Here is a 16,290-nt window from a genome sequence, read left to right as displayed (position 1 = left end):
ATGACCTTTAAAGTCGATCAAAAATTTTTGATTCAGAAAGTTTATTCAAATTTTTTAGGAAATGAAAAAAAATGAAGCTTATTTAGAGTTTGAATTTCATAATTTTAGCCCCCCCCCCCCCACACCATCACCCCCACCCCGACCCCCACAAATTACCTTTAATGCAAATTTCAATGTTCTAAGTCAGATAACGTATTACTAAGCGAAAATTGTTTGGTTCAGCTCAAAATGAAATGATTTATAAAAGAATTTTGATTTTCATTTAGAATTGTTTTCATCAGAATAGCAGCAAAGTGAAACAAGTAACTTGGTGGAAAACAATCACAGTGAAAACAACAATCTTTTCCTTTTAACGTTGAGCCCAGGGCATCTGTCAGATGGTATAAAAATTCCTTCAAACATGGCTAGTCAAAAAATCGGAATGTGTCTGAAGAAAAAAACACCCCGAGCACAAATATTTCTTCACCTTCATCAAAATTCGGAATAATTACAATTCAAACTGGGCTTTGTAGTTGGTAGAAATAGTGTGATGATTGCAATTTGCAAAAGAGTTTTTGATGCGCTGGCTCGTACGAATCTTACCGATAAACAATTTCTGTTTTTGAGAATAAAATATTTAATTGAGAATAAAATAGTTTGAATTTTTTTAAAATACAGTGTAAAGCGCCAGATGGTGTAATGAAATCCCCAAATATGGCGATGTAAAATGCGAGAACGAGCTCTCACTTGAACTCTAGCTTCAAGTCTACCGCAGCCTGGCCAATTTCGGCTGCAATAGTATAAGCACGCGAAAAGTTAGACGCAAAAAAAACGGCCATGAGTTGCAAAAAAAGTTCTTCAACAAAAAAATCAGTCTGGAGTATGGGAAAAAATAGAAACTGACTATATGCTTTGGCAGAGGCCTGGTAGTCTTTCATAGATTCTCTGCGCCCTGCAGAAACCTAAATTATTATTATTCATGTTCATGACTTAAAAATGTATTGAATTTTTCGTGTTGATCCAAAAAAATCAAACTTTTTTCAACAGGTTTCTATAAGCCGTCAGTTTGACGACATTCAGTTCTGTCATTAGATACAATATGACAAATATATAATTAAAACAAATATATAATTTATTCACGGTTTGATAATGAAATATACTATTTTTTTCCAGTTTTTCTTTTGACAGGACAGTCGAAAATCAATGGTTAGGCTCTGAATCATACGGTTTTAAAAAAGTCAATCGAAAATTGGACCAGACTGTTATGCTTTCTTAGGATCAAAAAGCTGCATACACACTAGACATTAAAAACTGAAAAAAATGGCGTTTTCCTCTGCCCAAATTAAACTATTTATGGAGCACCAAATCATGAAAATGGCGTCAACAGTTCGAGGCATTCATGTTCACTTTCTCAATTAGTTTCTATTGAAAAAAGTAGTCAATTGAAAAAAGTAGTTGTTCCTTTCTGAAACATTGTCCCATGGCTTATTCAGTCCCATACTGGAAAAACGAAGACCAACAATTGGGCGCTATTCGCTAAAAAATGGGCTCATTCAGCTCTTGTTGCTGATAACTGGTCTCATTCGGCTTTTTTCCCTAAAAATTGGGCTCATTCATCTCCGTAGAAAAAAAGAGGCCTTCATTGACCAATTTTGATCCAGATTTCGATATTTGCTCTCATCTTAAATTCAATACTGAAAAACTGTTGTAGCATATATATTATGACATGCGAATTTGTTTGGTGAATAAACAAATGTGAATGCTGAAAAACCAAATTAGCGTTGATACTGAGTTTTGAAACTTTGTTTGGTGAATAAATCAAATATTTCAAACAGATTTGGTTTTCTTAGTCTTCATCAAAAACCTTAGGTTTTTGGTCGAGATACAATAACAACTCTGGAAATAGAAATGCGAGAGAGCGGAAAAATGAGAAAACTTGCTGCACGGAACAATTTTCTCAACCTTTTCAACTTATGCCTGAAGTTATAGAAAAATTCCGAATCCAAAGTTTATGGGCCAAACAACACGTTTACAGTGCATGCCAACTTCGTAACAAACGGAAACTATGAATCAACAAGGGTAAATATACAGGTAATTCTTTGCAAGTGGCGGAATCGTAGTCAATAACAAATTAGTCAATAAAAAACTTGCCAGTTTTCATTACAATTGGACAGCGTGCAATTTTTCTTGACAATCGAACAAAAGTTAAGTACGCTTTTCCACCTGCAATACCGGTTGCGGATATCTTCTCTTCTTTGGCACTGGTCGCGAGTAGCTTTTGCTCATTCGCGGCGTTTGCGGATAATTTCTTCTCTGTGACGCCGGTTGCGGATAAAGTTTTCTCAGTTGTACGGACCGCAGATCATTTTTCTTGTGCGGCGCCGGTCGCGGATACCTTTTCCTCAGTCGCGCCGGAAGCAGAAAACAAGGAAACAGGAAATTATCTAGTTTTAAAAAAAATTAAATTGATGCTGAAAACTTAGCGTCATGGGAATCAGTCGCAGAAGCATTTGATTCGGTCGAGCAGGTCCCGGTGAAATTTTCTTCGGTCGCACCGATTGCACTTAATTTTTCTTCGGTGGCACCGGTCGCAGATTACTTTTATTCTGCGGTACCGGTTGCTGATATCTTCTCTTCATTGGCGCCTTTCGCGGATATTTTTGCCTTGGCGCGCTAGTTGCGGATAAATTTTCTTACGCGGCGCCGGTCACGGATTAAGTTTTTTCAGTCGTACGGGCCGCGGATAACTTTTCCTCGGTTGAGTCGGTCGCGGATAATTTTTCCTCGGTCGCACGGTCGCTAATAACTTTTCCTTACTCGCGGCGGTTCCGGATAAATTCTTTTCTGTGGCACCAGTCGCTGATAAAAAATTGTTCAGTTAAAGGAACGCGGATAAGTTTTCCTCGGTTGCTTTGGCCGTTTTTATGGAAAAAGGTCGTCGGTCGCAGGTGCATGTGATTCGGTAAATGGTGAATGAAGCAATTATTTTAGGTCCCGGTAAAATTTTCATCGGTCTCGCCGGTCGCGGTTAACTTGTCTGCGGTAGATTCTTTTAACTTGTCTCACCCTCCACGAGTGACATGGCGATGAGAACCCGCATGACCGGTCTCTGGTCCACCTCCACCAGCTGGTAGCCATTGCAGGCCAGTTCCAGCCAGTCTATGGCCGCTATCAGGTGGAAGTAGAGGATGATTGAACAGACTGTGAACACTGTTGGCTTCACGTACAGACACGGGTTCTGTCAATCACAATCGCCATCATCATCATCCGTACGCTTTACAATTTTTGAAATACTTCTACAAAAGCAGAGCAGGCAAAAAAAGCACTATTTTTTTAATTTGAAAAAAGTTTTAACAATTTTTAGTAAAACTTTTTAAACATGTTAGAAGATAATTTCTTTCAAAACATTTATTGATGCCGTCATTAATTAAGAACTTTGAGATTAATCAAGTTTGAACTGCGTTTGAGCCGAGAAACAAACTTACAGCAAACGTGATTAGGAATCTTGTATTTTGCCACTTAAAAACTGACTGCCTAGAAAAATTGTCGGCTTTGGTTTCTGTATTTTTTTCGACATATATTTTTAGTCGAACAATTCAAAAGTTTTGCTGAAACGCGCAAAAAATCTTCCAAAAAGTGCCAAAAATTGGCACCTTTGCATTGTTTTATGAAAAAATTGCCTGTGACTTACATTTCAGCAGAACACGGTCTTCTTAGTGTTTTAGGAAACTTCAAGAAATCTATTTGGTTGAGCTAAAAAAACCCAAGCTCAACAAAAACCCAAGCTCGACAAAAAATCACATCCTTTTAGCAATATTTGTTTTCCTTTTTATACATCAAATTTTGCGTCAATTTATTCATGGTTCAGTAAAGTTATTTTTTAAACTGCCAATTATGTTTCTTGAACGGTTGATGATTTTCCTTCCCTCGATCATTCCCAAGTCGAAAAAGAATCGTATAATCGGGTGATGGGCAAACATGAGGAAAATCATCAGGTAATACACCAGGTACAGGTGATGTAATGCGCTCAGATCACGTGATCTCTGGAATCGGGTGGACGTTCGGAACTTTCGCCAACAATCCAGAGCACAGATGCTGAGCAGAATCTCGACCACTATGCGAATAAGCGAAGACTGTTTCATGAGAAATTGATACATATTTTATGATGAAAATTGAATGATTCTGTTCTGATGTATTATTAACGATAATGATAAAAATTTCTAACAATTAAAATTCATTAAAACTTAAAACCGAAACGGTAAATTCAGCTTTTCTGGGATCATTAAAATTCCAGTTTTTCTATAATTGGTTGGTGATAGTAAGATGAATTACAGCGCATTTCAAAAATGCGCAAGGAAATTAGAATATGTTAGAAATTAGAATTTGTTGGTTTGTGGCGTTTACAGGAAATGTTGCGAATTTCAAGGTTGTTTTTTTTTCCCGCTCTTTCTAGTAATGTAAGCTTGGTAGGACTCAAGCTATTTACGCCAGTTGATGCTCAAGTGAAGCGGTTAGAAAATAAGATAGAGTGAATTCAAATAGAACCACTAATTTATGAAAATTGTTGCCTAAGCTTATGAAAAAAAATCGTTGGAAAAGAAAAGGTTTCCATTGGTTCTAAAACGGCTGAAAAAGTTCAAGAAAGCTCCGAAATAAATCAAAACGGCTCTATAGTCGCTAAAAAACTGTTAAGAAAATGACTTATCAATGGGAGTTAGTTCCCAGCTACAAAAACCTTTTGTGAATATTAAAAGCATTAATTGGAACAAAATTTGGCCTCTTCATTTCCGAAGCGTTGATTCCAATTTGAAGAAGGGCGCATTTTTTGTCTTCTCTCTTTCATAGAATGGGGTAGGAATTTTGTTAAAAAGCAAGAGACAAAGGGTCTCCGTTTTGGCCCAAATCACAGAACAAAACGCATTCAAATATCCGCAAAACATAATAAAATCAAACATATTGGCTTTGTTGAATAGAAACACAAAAATGCTTTTTTCAATAGGTTGTTTTGTTTTACGCCAAAGTACAAAAAAGAAATCAATTTAAAAACAAAAGAAGCATTATTTCTGTATGGATGGCAATCTTGAACCGTCGAAATTCAAAGAAAAAAGGGCCTATGACTGACTTTTGGAACTCCATCGATGCTGATCAAAACCGTTTTTGAAGAATTGTCCAATTTTTTTGCTTCAAAATGTCTTTGACAAAGACATTTCATGACACTAGTTGGTAGAACGAAAACTTGAGCGAGCCATCCTCAATAAATTTCCCATTGAGCAGAAAAATAGGGCTGATTAAGAAAATTATTACCAATAACTAGTGCTCAAAAAGATAATCATGATGCAACAGATATCCGGGTCATTAAACAATCATCATGTGGTCACCCAGCATTGGCCTTATCTGACTTGAAAAACGCGCGTGATTTCAAAATTTCTCCCGATTTTTGGAACAAAATTTTATTTGTTGCCAAAAATGACTCGCCAAATATTGGTTCTACAAAATATTCCCAAGAGTAGCATCCTAATGTTAGCACCTTTGGTTCCCTCATCTGGACTTACGCAATTAAAATCTCACGTGATGTAAGACGTTTTGTTCTTGATTTTTTTTGTGTACAAAAACTATCCTAACCAAAACAAAAAGATTTGAAAGTTTTCTTATAACAACCCAAATCATAACCTTATTGTTATTGTTAAAAATTTTTCAAGACATTCCCGAAAAGTTTATGCTGAACTTGTGTATGGACTTTCATTTGTGTCGTTTTTTCAAACAATTTGACCTGCTCCTTCTGTACTATCTGAGTTTAACGCTTTATTATGAGTTGATCCCGAATCATCTATCACTCTACACGACAAATTCCTGTACATATATCACTTATTGCTCCGACTTTTGAAGAAAGCGAGGAATATATATGCGTGGGTGGTGTTTTTAATCAGACCAAGTTTAGAAAAGTTGACTGCGTATGGGCATCGATCCGGCAATGTTTTGATTGCCAAACGAGTATGTTTGCTTTAGACTAAGTGCAGCTTTGCTGCTGAAATGAATGACGCTTTGATAGTTTGTTTCAATGCGCGAATTGTTTATGCGGCAACTTATCCACACTCATAATTGGTCCAAAATGAATTGAGGCAAGCGAATTGGTCGTATTAATTCTATAAGCGAGACTCGGTTTTTAACACTTTGATAATATTAGACTAAAATTTATTATACCAAAAATATTTCGAGGCCAGTTATTGGGCAGTCGGAACATTCAAGGCTTTGATCTGATACGAGCAAACTTGTTAAGTTTAAGGCAACAATATTTTTTTTTGAAATTTTGCCTCTGGTTTAAGTCGACTTTTTGCCATGGCGCAGCCAGCTGCTTCTTATCTAGACAAGCGTACGGATGTGCTAAGCATTCCAGTGTACTAGAAGCAGACCTGAAAAATATCGATCGGGCAGATGTTGTTGGCCATCAATTTAAGAGGGCGCCATCCTTTTTCTGCACTGCTTTTGCACTGCTTTTGGGGTCTTATTAGACATCAAAAACAGTGCAAGATAATCTTTCACCCAGATATAAGCAGCCACTGTCGTCGAAATCTGACCCAGACACTGGAAAGAGGATAGCGATAGATGCGGTGAATGAGTAAAAAGTCTTAGAAAGAACTGAAGCCAGAACACTAACAAGGATGGCCGATTGCTGTGCAAGTACCAAAGAATCTGCCAAACACACAAAGAAAAAAAATTTATGTTAATGTCGAATTTAGTGGGTATTGTGATTCGAGAGCTATGCAATTGCATAATAAATTTATAAATTAGAAAAGATCGACAAGTTTTTCTCCAAAAATGAACAAAAAATTGAAAAAAAAAATCCAAGTTTTTGTAAGTTTTTTATCCTGAAAATGTTATTTTGAATGCGTTAATTTCAAAATAACGAGCGTTAATCCATCGCATTACTTAGTCGAAATTAGACTAAACCTCAAAAATATCAAACCTGGTTTTTTCGACAATGGACAATTTTTTTGAAATTTTATTTAAAGTCGTTCGAATCACAAATAAAAAAGCTTTAGAATGATAGACACTCCTCCCATTTCGAGAATTACTTATTGTATCTGATTTTGTGTTGAAATAAAAAAGAAAAAATTAAAACACACCCGAATACAAAATTCCTCCCCATTTTCAATTGTCGAAACAAAAATACTAAGTATCAGTGTTTCCGTAAAACTCATTTAGCTAAGGCACAGACTGATACTTGCTTACTGTTTGTTTCAGAAACTGAGGAGAAAAATCATCGTCAAAATGAATTAGCAAGAAATAGTCCTAGTATTATTAATTTCAAAAATTTTTACGGAAAATGTGGAAAACAATTAATTGGATAAATTATTTGTTTATTTGTGATTAACTGATCCTTTATTAATTTCTCACAACCCGTGTCAACTAATGCACTGGCAATCATGTGAGCTGTTGTAACAAACGAAAGTTGAATTGGCCATTCAATCATATCTGAGCTTGATGCTTTTATTCAGAAACAATCTGGGACGAAATCTTGTTTGTTCTACAAATTCTTGTATTATTATCGATTCTTTTTACGACTTTCGAAGAACGCGAGGAACATATATGCCCGGGGTGGTTTTCTTATTCAGATCAGTTTTACAAACTTCTGGTCTCTTACAAATTTCTGGTTCAGTTTTACAAAGGGGATCGATTGCTTGATCTGCATAGCTCCAGACCGGTGTGCGCATCATTATAGTAACCAGCCACAGTTCTGTTTAAACTGGAGAGTTTATAATTCACACTTTATGCACTACAAAATTGAAATGAGGCATCTAATTGTTTTTATAAACTCCTTTCTTGACTCAGATTGTAACACTTAAAATTTGATATTATCAGCCAAAAAGCTCTGCCAATAATTGTTTTACGAAAAACAATTCGAGACAATTACACGGTAGTCAGAGAATTCAGGGTTTTGCCCTGATACGATCAGTCTTGTTACAGTCATTTCCTGTATTTGTACTTATTGTTATCTTTCTGTGCAGTGGTCAGCTGAGCCTAAGGTTTTCGATGACAAACTTGAAGGCAACTGGGATTCTCAAACACTTCAAAAAATTACAGGGTGCTTTCAAAACGTGTTTTTTTAACGTGTCGTTTCTCCCTACACGAATATTTGCGTTTTTGAACAGATTTTGTTTCCAATACGCAGCAAAAATCTGTCAGGTTTTGATAAAGTATATCATTGAGTTGGAGTATTTTTTGTTCACGCATGTTTTTGCAATTTAATGATTTTTCACGGCATTTTGATCTGAACAAGCTTCGATAGCACTGAAATAAAATAATCGACTAAAATGAATTAAGAAAAAATTATAATCTCGTTTTATTTTTCCAATTGTGGACTTAAAATGATGAGGAGAAAAACTATTTAATTTTTTACCAGCATTTTCATAGTCCAATGTATTTTGCAAATTTTTCATCAAAAGCTACACGCTTAAAATGGGACAACTAGTTTGAGGGGACAAACATGGTCAGGTCAATTGATGTAAGAAAAGTTGCCATTACACTTCGAAACTCATACCCTTTAAAATTTTATTCTATTTTTTTGTGTCAATGATAACTTTAATAGAGCATTTTGAAGTACTCCCGCAGAGATCGACTTGTGTTGAATTTTTTTTCAAGCCATATATTTTACGATCAAATATATATTTTACGATTTTTTTGCATGATTTATCAGATGCATGGTTGTTCAGATAGAAAAACGTTTCAAATATTTTAGTGGAAGTATTGTGCTTCGTGCACTAGACTGAATACCATTGTTTAATTCAAAACACATAAAATTTATAGATGAAAATCGACAAAAAAATAAACAAGGTTTTTGATCGCTCCGCAGTAGCGCAAAAAATTATCAAAGCATTTTTTTGCGCTATGTTTGCGCATTTTTTGCGCTTTTGAGATTATGTTTCAAAACTTCCCCATTGCGCTATGTACAGTCCAAAGTGATGTCTTTCACCCCTCTTAACGTATTACTTAGGTTTAAAATACTTATTACTTAGACAAAATAGCTTGCTTTTTACTGATTACTTATTACTTAGGCAAAATAGCCTGCTTTTTTTATTACTTAGACAAAATAGCTTGCCTAAATTCAATTTGGAACAACCATTAAGCCGTATTAAATCGCCTTGACTAGCTAATAGCAAAAAAACTATCGCTCGGTTCGATAATTTTGGCGCTAAATCGATTATCATAAATAGTCTAACTTGTAAAAAAAAAAGTTAACACGGGGACAGAAGCGGTTTACTTGCAAAAAAACTCGGATCTCTTAAACTATTATCCCCTAGGTACCTCATAACGAAAGCCCCCCATTATAAAGAAATAAATGAAAGGTTACGCAGATGAGAATTTATGCATGGTAACATTTGCAAAAAGGGCAATAGTTAAAGAGATCCGCTCCCCCTCCCCTCTCCTCCCCTCCCCTCCCCTCCCCCTGAACCTTTCAAACCTGGCGGTGAGGTTTACAAAAGGAGGATATCCTCTTTTCTTGAAAACTGTTTTACGGCAGCCATTCTTAAAACCCGTGAAAATCAAAAAAGCGTTCAAAAGATGGCTAGAAAATGTTTCGGATCTATTCAATCCACAATGCCAAATAGCGGGGCTCCAAAAAGCTGGACTTGCATAACCCTAAAAAGCGGGAAATTGCATAACCCCCTATGGATAAAGATATAATTTTAGATTGGCGCAATCCGCAAATTCTAATTGTCCTTTTCAGATAAACGATTTCAACTTGAACGAGTGATTTAAACTACTTTAAACTATCGTTACATTTTGATGTTTTTTACTTTTTATGCTAGTCGAGCTTTTTGCTAGTCGAGCGGTCGCCTCCTAATTAACCCAAGTTGACAATTTCAAATGCCCATAAGTTTTCAAACATTATCACATCTGAAATACATTTTTAAAGTCAAGCTCAGGACGTCAATTTCTTTCAGATGGTGTGAAAAATTCCGTTCATAACTATCTAGTTAAAAACTAGAAATCTTTGGGGAAAAAACTAGCCTAGCACAACCCGTGCTGCAGATCTTTGGTGAATTCATACCTGAACTGGATAAAGCCAGGTATTTTCCAGACCTGAGTCAGAACTGGGCTTTATCTATTTTAAGGCTGCTGAGAACTGCTTCAGATCTGCATCAGATATGATATCTCTGAGTTAAGCAGTTGTGGCCAGAAATATTACGCTATTTACTTCCAAAAATCGGTACAACAAGATCACCGCTTTCATTTGTGATTCACAATAATAGAAACTCAAGATACTTAATTTATGGAGGTGGAGCAAAAAGTTGAATGGTCCAAGAGGAGAATGGGTCCAAGAGCAGAAAAACAGAAAAATATTAACTTTTGTTGATTAATACGGGCTAATTGATAAAACAAGTATTATAATCGTCAATAATACCAAGAAAACGAAAAAAATATGCATGAACTGAATAACTTAATCAAGTTTTTCCAAGCAGAATTTAAAAACAAATCTGGATTAAATTGTTCAAATTATGCATAAACTATTGCTTTTTGGTAATATTGACAATTCTTATACTTAACTTACCCATAGGCTTATAAAATTTGATATTTTTCTGTTTTTCTGCTCTTGGACCCATTCTGCTCTTAGACCATTCTGCTTATTGACTGGCTACCTTAATTTATACTCAGCCAAAAACAAACGAAGACACGAAGACAGGCTTATTCCATTTCCAGAAGTATCTATTCCTAGACTTCAAACTTCGAAAGACTTCTCATGATTCGACTCAAAGTTTGGGTGCTCGACATTCAAAGACACTGATAAATAGACAGTTTCGACAAATGAAATGTCACGAAGATGTTAGTCATTCACTTCTGGAAGAAATAGTATATGATCTTCGAATTTGCCCAAATCTTGCCAAACTTAATTGTACTCCTTTGCCCTGCGCTACATTTTCAAAAACCAGGGTTGAACAAACTTTCAGAGCAATTCAGATATGAATTGGTTATTTTTTTTTTTGCCGATTTCAACACCTAGCTTTATCTTTTGACTTCAGAATAGAACGTTGTTTAATTTCTATTTTTTATCACAACTTTTCAACTGCAACTCTGAGTCAGTTTCCAAAACACTAAGAATGACAAAAAATATATTTCAACAATTTGAAAAGATAGTTTTCATCGAAATTTACAGAAAATACCTTCTAAATAATCAACTTTTTCTACGTCAACTTGTAAATACGCAAACAAGAACGAAAGAATGCACACACTGAAATAAATAAAAGCAGTTTATATAAACTTAAAAACTTACTCGCATACCATTTATAGAATAGATACATTGATAAAAATCAAATTGAGGAATTCAAACAAAATCAATTACGTTTTCAAAACAATTTAAGTTAATAACAAGCTTCAGCCAGATAATTCAAAAATATATGCCCGGGGTGGTTTTCTTATTCAGATCAGTTTTACAAACTTCTGGTCTCTTACAAATTTCTGGTTCAGTTTTACAAAGGGGATCGATTGCTTGATCTGCATAGCTCCAGACCGGTGTGCGCATCATTATAGTAACCAGCCACAGTTCTGTTTAAACTGGAGAGTTTATAATTCACACTTTATGCACTACAAAATTGAAATGAGGCATCTAATTGTTTTTATAAACTCCTTTCTTGACTCAGATTGTAACACTTAAAATTTGATATTATCAGCCAAAAAGCTCTGCCAATAATTGTTTTACGAAAAACAATTCGAGACAATTACACGGTAGTCAGAGAATTCAGGGTTTTGCCCTGATACGATCAGTCTTGTTACAGTCATTTCCTGTATTTGTACTTATTGTTATCTTTCTGTGCAGTGGTCAGCTGAGCCTAAGGTTTTCGATGACAAACTTGAAGGCAACTGGGATTCTCAAACACTTCAAAAAATTACAGGGTGCTTTCAAAACGTGTTTTTTTAACGTGTCGTTTCTCCCTACACGAATATTTGCGTTTTTGAACAGATTTTGTTTCCAATACGCAGCAAAAATCTGTCAGGTTTTGATAAAGTATATCATTGAGTTGGAGTATTTTTTGTTCACGCATGTTTTTGCAATTTAATGATTTTTCACGGCATTTTGATCTGAACAAGCTTCGATAGCACTGAAATAAAATAATCGACTAAAATGAATTAAGAAAAAATTATAATCTCGTTTTATTTTTCCAATTGTGGACTTAAAATGATGAGGAGAAAAACTATTTAATTTTTTACCAGCATTTTCATAGTCCAATGTATTTTGCAAATTTTTCATCAAAAGCTACACGCTTAAAATGGGACAACTAGTTTGAGGGGACAAACATGGTCAGGTCAATTGATGTAAGAAAAGTTGCCATTACACTTCGAAACTCATACCCTTTAAAATTTTATTCTATTTTTTTTGTGTCAATGATAACTTTAATAGAGCATTTTGAAGTACTCCCGCAGAGATCGACTTGTGTTGAATTTTTTTTCAAGCCATATATTTTACGATCAAATATATATTTTACGATTTTTTTGCATGATTTATCAGATGCATGGTTGTTCAGATAGAAAAACGTTTCAAATATTTTAGTGGAAGTATTGTGCTTCGTGCACTAGACTGAATACCATTGTTTAATTCAAAACACATAAAATTTATAGATGAAAATCGACAAAAAAATAAACAAGGTTTTTGATCGCTCCGCAGTAGCGCAAAAAATTATCAAAGCATTTTTTTGCGCTATGTTTGCGCATTTTTTGCGCTTTTGAGATTATGTTTCAAAACTTCCCCATTGCGCTATGTACAGTCCAAAGTGATGTCTTTCACCCCTCTTAACGTATTACTTAGGTTTAAAATACTTATTACTTAGACAAAATAGCTTGCTTTTTACTGATTACTTATTACTTAGGCAAAATAGCCTGCTTTTTTTATTACTTAGACAAAATAGCTTGCCTAAATTCAATTTGGAACAACCATTAAGCCGTATTAAATCGCCTTGACTAGCTAATAGCAAAAAAACTATCGCTCGGTTCGATAATTTTGGCGCTAAATCGATTATCATAAATAGTCTAACTTGTAAAAAAAAAAGTTAACACGGGGACAGAAGCGGTTTACTTGCAAAAAAACTCGGATCTCTTAAACTATTATCCCCTAGGTACCTCATAACGAAAGCCCCCCATTATAAAGAAATAAATGAAAGGTTACGCAGATGAGAATTTATGCATGGTAACATTTGCAAAAAGGGCAATAGTTAAAGAGATCCGCTCCCCCTCCCCTCTCCTCCCCTCCCCTCCCCTCCCCCTGAACCTTTCAAACCTGGCGGTGAGGTTTACAAAAGGAGGATATCCTCTTTTCTTGAAAACTGTTTTACGGCAGCCATTCTTAAAACCCGTGAAAATCAAAAAAGCGTTCAAAAGATGGCTAGAAAATGTTTCGGATCTATTCAATCCACAATGCCAAATAGCGGGGCTCCAAAAAGCTGGACTTGCATAACCCTAAAAAGCGGGAAATTGCATAACCCCCTATGGATAAAGATATAATTTTAGATTGGCGCAATCCGCAAATTCTAATTGTCCTTTTCAGATAAACGATTTCAACTTGAACGAGTGATTTAAACTACTTTAAACTATCGTTACATTTTGATGTTTTTTACTTTTTATGCTAGTCGAGCTTTTTGCTAGTCGAGCGGTCGCCTCCTAATTAACCCAAGTTGACAATTTCAAATGCCCATAAGTTTTCAAACATTATCACATCTGAAATACATTTTTAAAGTCAAGCTCAGGACGTCAATTTCTTTCAGATGGTGTGAAAAATTCCGTTCATAACTATCTAGTTAAAAACTAGAAATCTTTGGGGAAAAAACTAGCCTAGCACAACCCGTGCTGCAGATCTTTGGTGAATTCATACCTGAACTGGATAAAGCCAGGTATTTTCCAGACCTGAGTCAGAACTGGGCTTTATCTATTTTAAGGCTGCTGAGAACTGCTTCAGATCTGCATCAGATATGATATCTCTGAGTTAAGCAGTTGTGGCCAGAAATATTACGCTATTTACTTCCAAAAATCGGTACAACAAGATCACCGCTTTCATTTGTGATTCACAATAATAGAAACTCAAGATACTTAATTTATGGAGGTGGAGCAAAAAGTTGAATGGTCCAAGAGGAGAATGGGTCCAAGAGCAGAAAAACAGAAAAATATTAACTTTTGTTGATTAATACGGGCTAATTGATAAAACAAGTATTATAATCGTCAATAATACCAAGAAAACGAAAAAAATATGCATGAACTGAATAACTTAATCAAGTTTTTCCAAGCAGAATTTAAAAACAAATCTGGATTAAATTGTTCAAATTATGCATAAACTATTGCTTTTTGGTAATATTGACAATTCTTATACTTAACTTACCCATAGGCTTATAAAATTTGATATTTTTCTGTTTTTCTGCTCTTGGACCCATTCTGCTCTTAGACCATTCTGCTTATTGACTGGCTACCTTAATTTATACTCAGCCAAAAACAAACGAAGACACGAAGACAGGCTTATTCCATTTCCAGAAGTATCTATTCCTAGACTTCAAACTTCGAAAGACTTCTCATGATTCGACTCAAAGTTTGGGTGCTCGACATTCAAAGACACTGATAAATAGACAGTTTCGACAAATGAAATGTCACGAAGATGTTAGTCATTCACTTCTGGAAGAAATAGTATATGATCTTCGAATTTGCCCAAATCTTGCCAAACTTAATTGTACTCCTTTGCCCTGCGCTACATTTTCAAAAACCAGGGTTGAACAAACTTTCAGAGCAATTCAGATATGAATTGGTTATTTTTTTTTTGCCGATTTCAACACCTAGCTTTATCTTTTGACTTCAGAATAGAACGTTGTTTAATTTCTATTTTTTATCACAACTTTTCAACTGCAACTCTGAGTCAGTTTCCAAAACACTAAGAATGACAAAAAATATATTTCAACAATTTGAAAAGATAGTTTTCATCGAAATTTACAGAAAATACCTTCTAAATAATCAACTTTTTCTACGTCAACTTGTAAATACGCAAACAAGAACGAAAGAATGCACACACTGAAATAAATAAAAGCAGTTTATATAAACTTAAAAACTTACTCGCATACCATTTATAGAATAGATACATTGATAAAAATCAAATTGAGGAATTCAAACAAAATCAATTACGTTTTCAAAACAATTTAAGTTAATAACAAGCTTCAGCCAGATAATTCAAAAATATAACCAGTGGCGTACGCAATAATTTAAGGATGGGATTTCCGAAAAACTTTGAATTTTTGTCGAACTTTTTTTTAGATTTCCAAGCACTCCCAAAACCTTTTATACACCCTACATTTTGTGGGTTTGGGTGATTGCTTCTCTAGGTCCGTTCAGACACTCTAACTTAACATCCCCGCAAGTGGTCCCTTGGACAATGAAATCACAATGACCACCGAGAATCACTACTATCCACAATCACGAAAGTTTGGAGTTGGTGGCAACTATTCTGTACTGCATTATGTTACTCGCCCATTTTTGTACTAATCTTAGGACAGCCTCGTCCGCTCGATACGATCGCAAGAATTTCCAATGGTAACTGAATACAGCTAAAATAGGTCCAAATACAGAAGGTTCTAAATGGCTAGTGTAAAATCAAATTTTAAAAAAGTCTGCGATTTATCAGAAAATATAATTGACTTACATAAATGACTATCTCTCTCTAGAGAACCCCAATTAGCCAATCACCCACAGTAATTCCACACAACTACTCAGTTTGACCTGCTGGAATTAATAGTGTCTCTACGGATTTTTATTTCTTTGAGGCACCTGAATTGATCTCGCTTACTTCAAGAAGCACTGTTCTCATCTGTAATGAGAACCGCCTATCTTCTAACTTCGCAATTTTTTTGTCTCTCAGGCTGGGCTATTTATTAGTCTTTATATGTTTTTCTATATGAGTTTCAGTTATAGTTAGAGTTATGGTCATCCCTAAAAGTCCTGACATTTCCTCTGGTAACACTTTCGCAAGGTCTTTACCGGATTCTTCTTCTGTCGACACTAGTTCTCTACTGCAACCTCGTTATAGGTATCTCAAGCCAATTTGGATCTCTAAACTGAGCTAAGTTTAATTAATCAATCGCCCAAGGTTTTTTATTTAGTTATTCAAAAAATGTTTCGACCTTCCGAGGGTAGGGGAAGATACTTTTTATGGGTCGCTACTTCAATCCAAGCATCTCAAATTGCGATCTATACTCTAATCAAATCCCGACCTTCCAGCTATCCGGGGAACTTAATTTGCTTATTAGGGGTCAAATTGTGCTAAAAAATCACCTCTGGGGAGCTGGATAA

The 16,290-nt window shown here is 35.2% G+C and overlaps 1 protein-coding gene across 1 annotated transcript in view; it reads right to left on the bottom strand.

Annotated features, from left to right (window-relative positions):
- The window catches only part of LOC134841176 (uncharacterized), a 10,950-nt gene extending 5,113 nt beyond the window's left edge, over positions 1 to 5,837 (bottom strand). The window contains exons 1-2 of the mRNA XM_063856997.1: positions 5,742 to 5,837; positions 3,046 to 3,217 (exon numbers count right to left, since the gene is read on the bottom strand). Of these exons, the coding sequence (XP_063713067.1) occupies positions 3,046 to 3,217; positions 5,742 to 5,837 (268 nt within the window). The remainder of the gene's footprint in view (positions 1 to 3,045; positions 3,218 to 5,741) is intronic.
- Positions 5,838 to 16,290: the final 10,453 nt, after the last annotated feature.

Source organism: Symsagittifera roscoffensis, chromosome 3 (genome assembly GCF_963678635.1).
Source record: "Symsagittifera roscoffensis chromosome 3, txSymRosc1.1, whole genome shotgun sequence".
In the NCBI taxonomy this organism is placed as follows: Eukaryota; Metazoa; Xenacoelomorpha; order Acoela; family Convolutidae; genus Symsagittifera; species Symsagittifera roscoffensis.
This window is presented reverse-complemented; position numbering and strand designations above follow the sequence as displayed.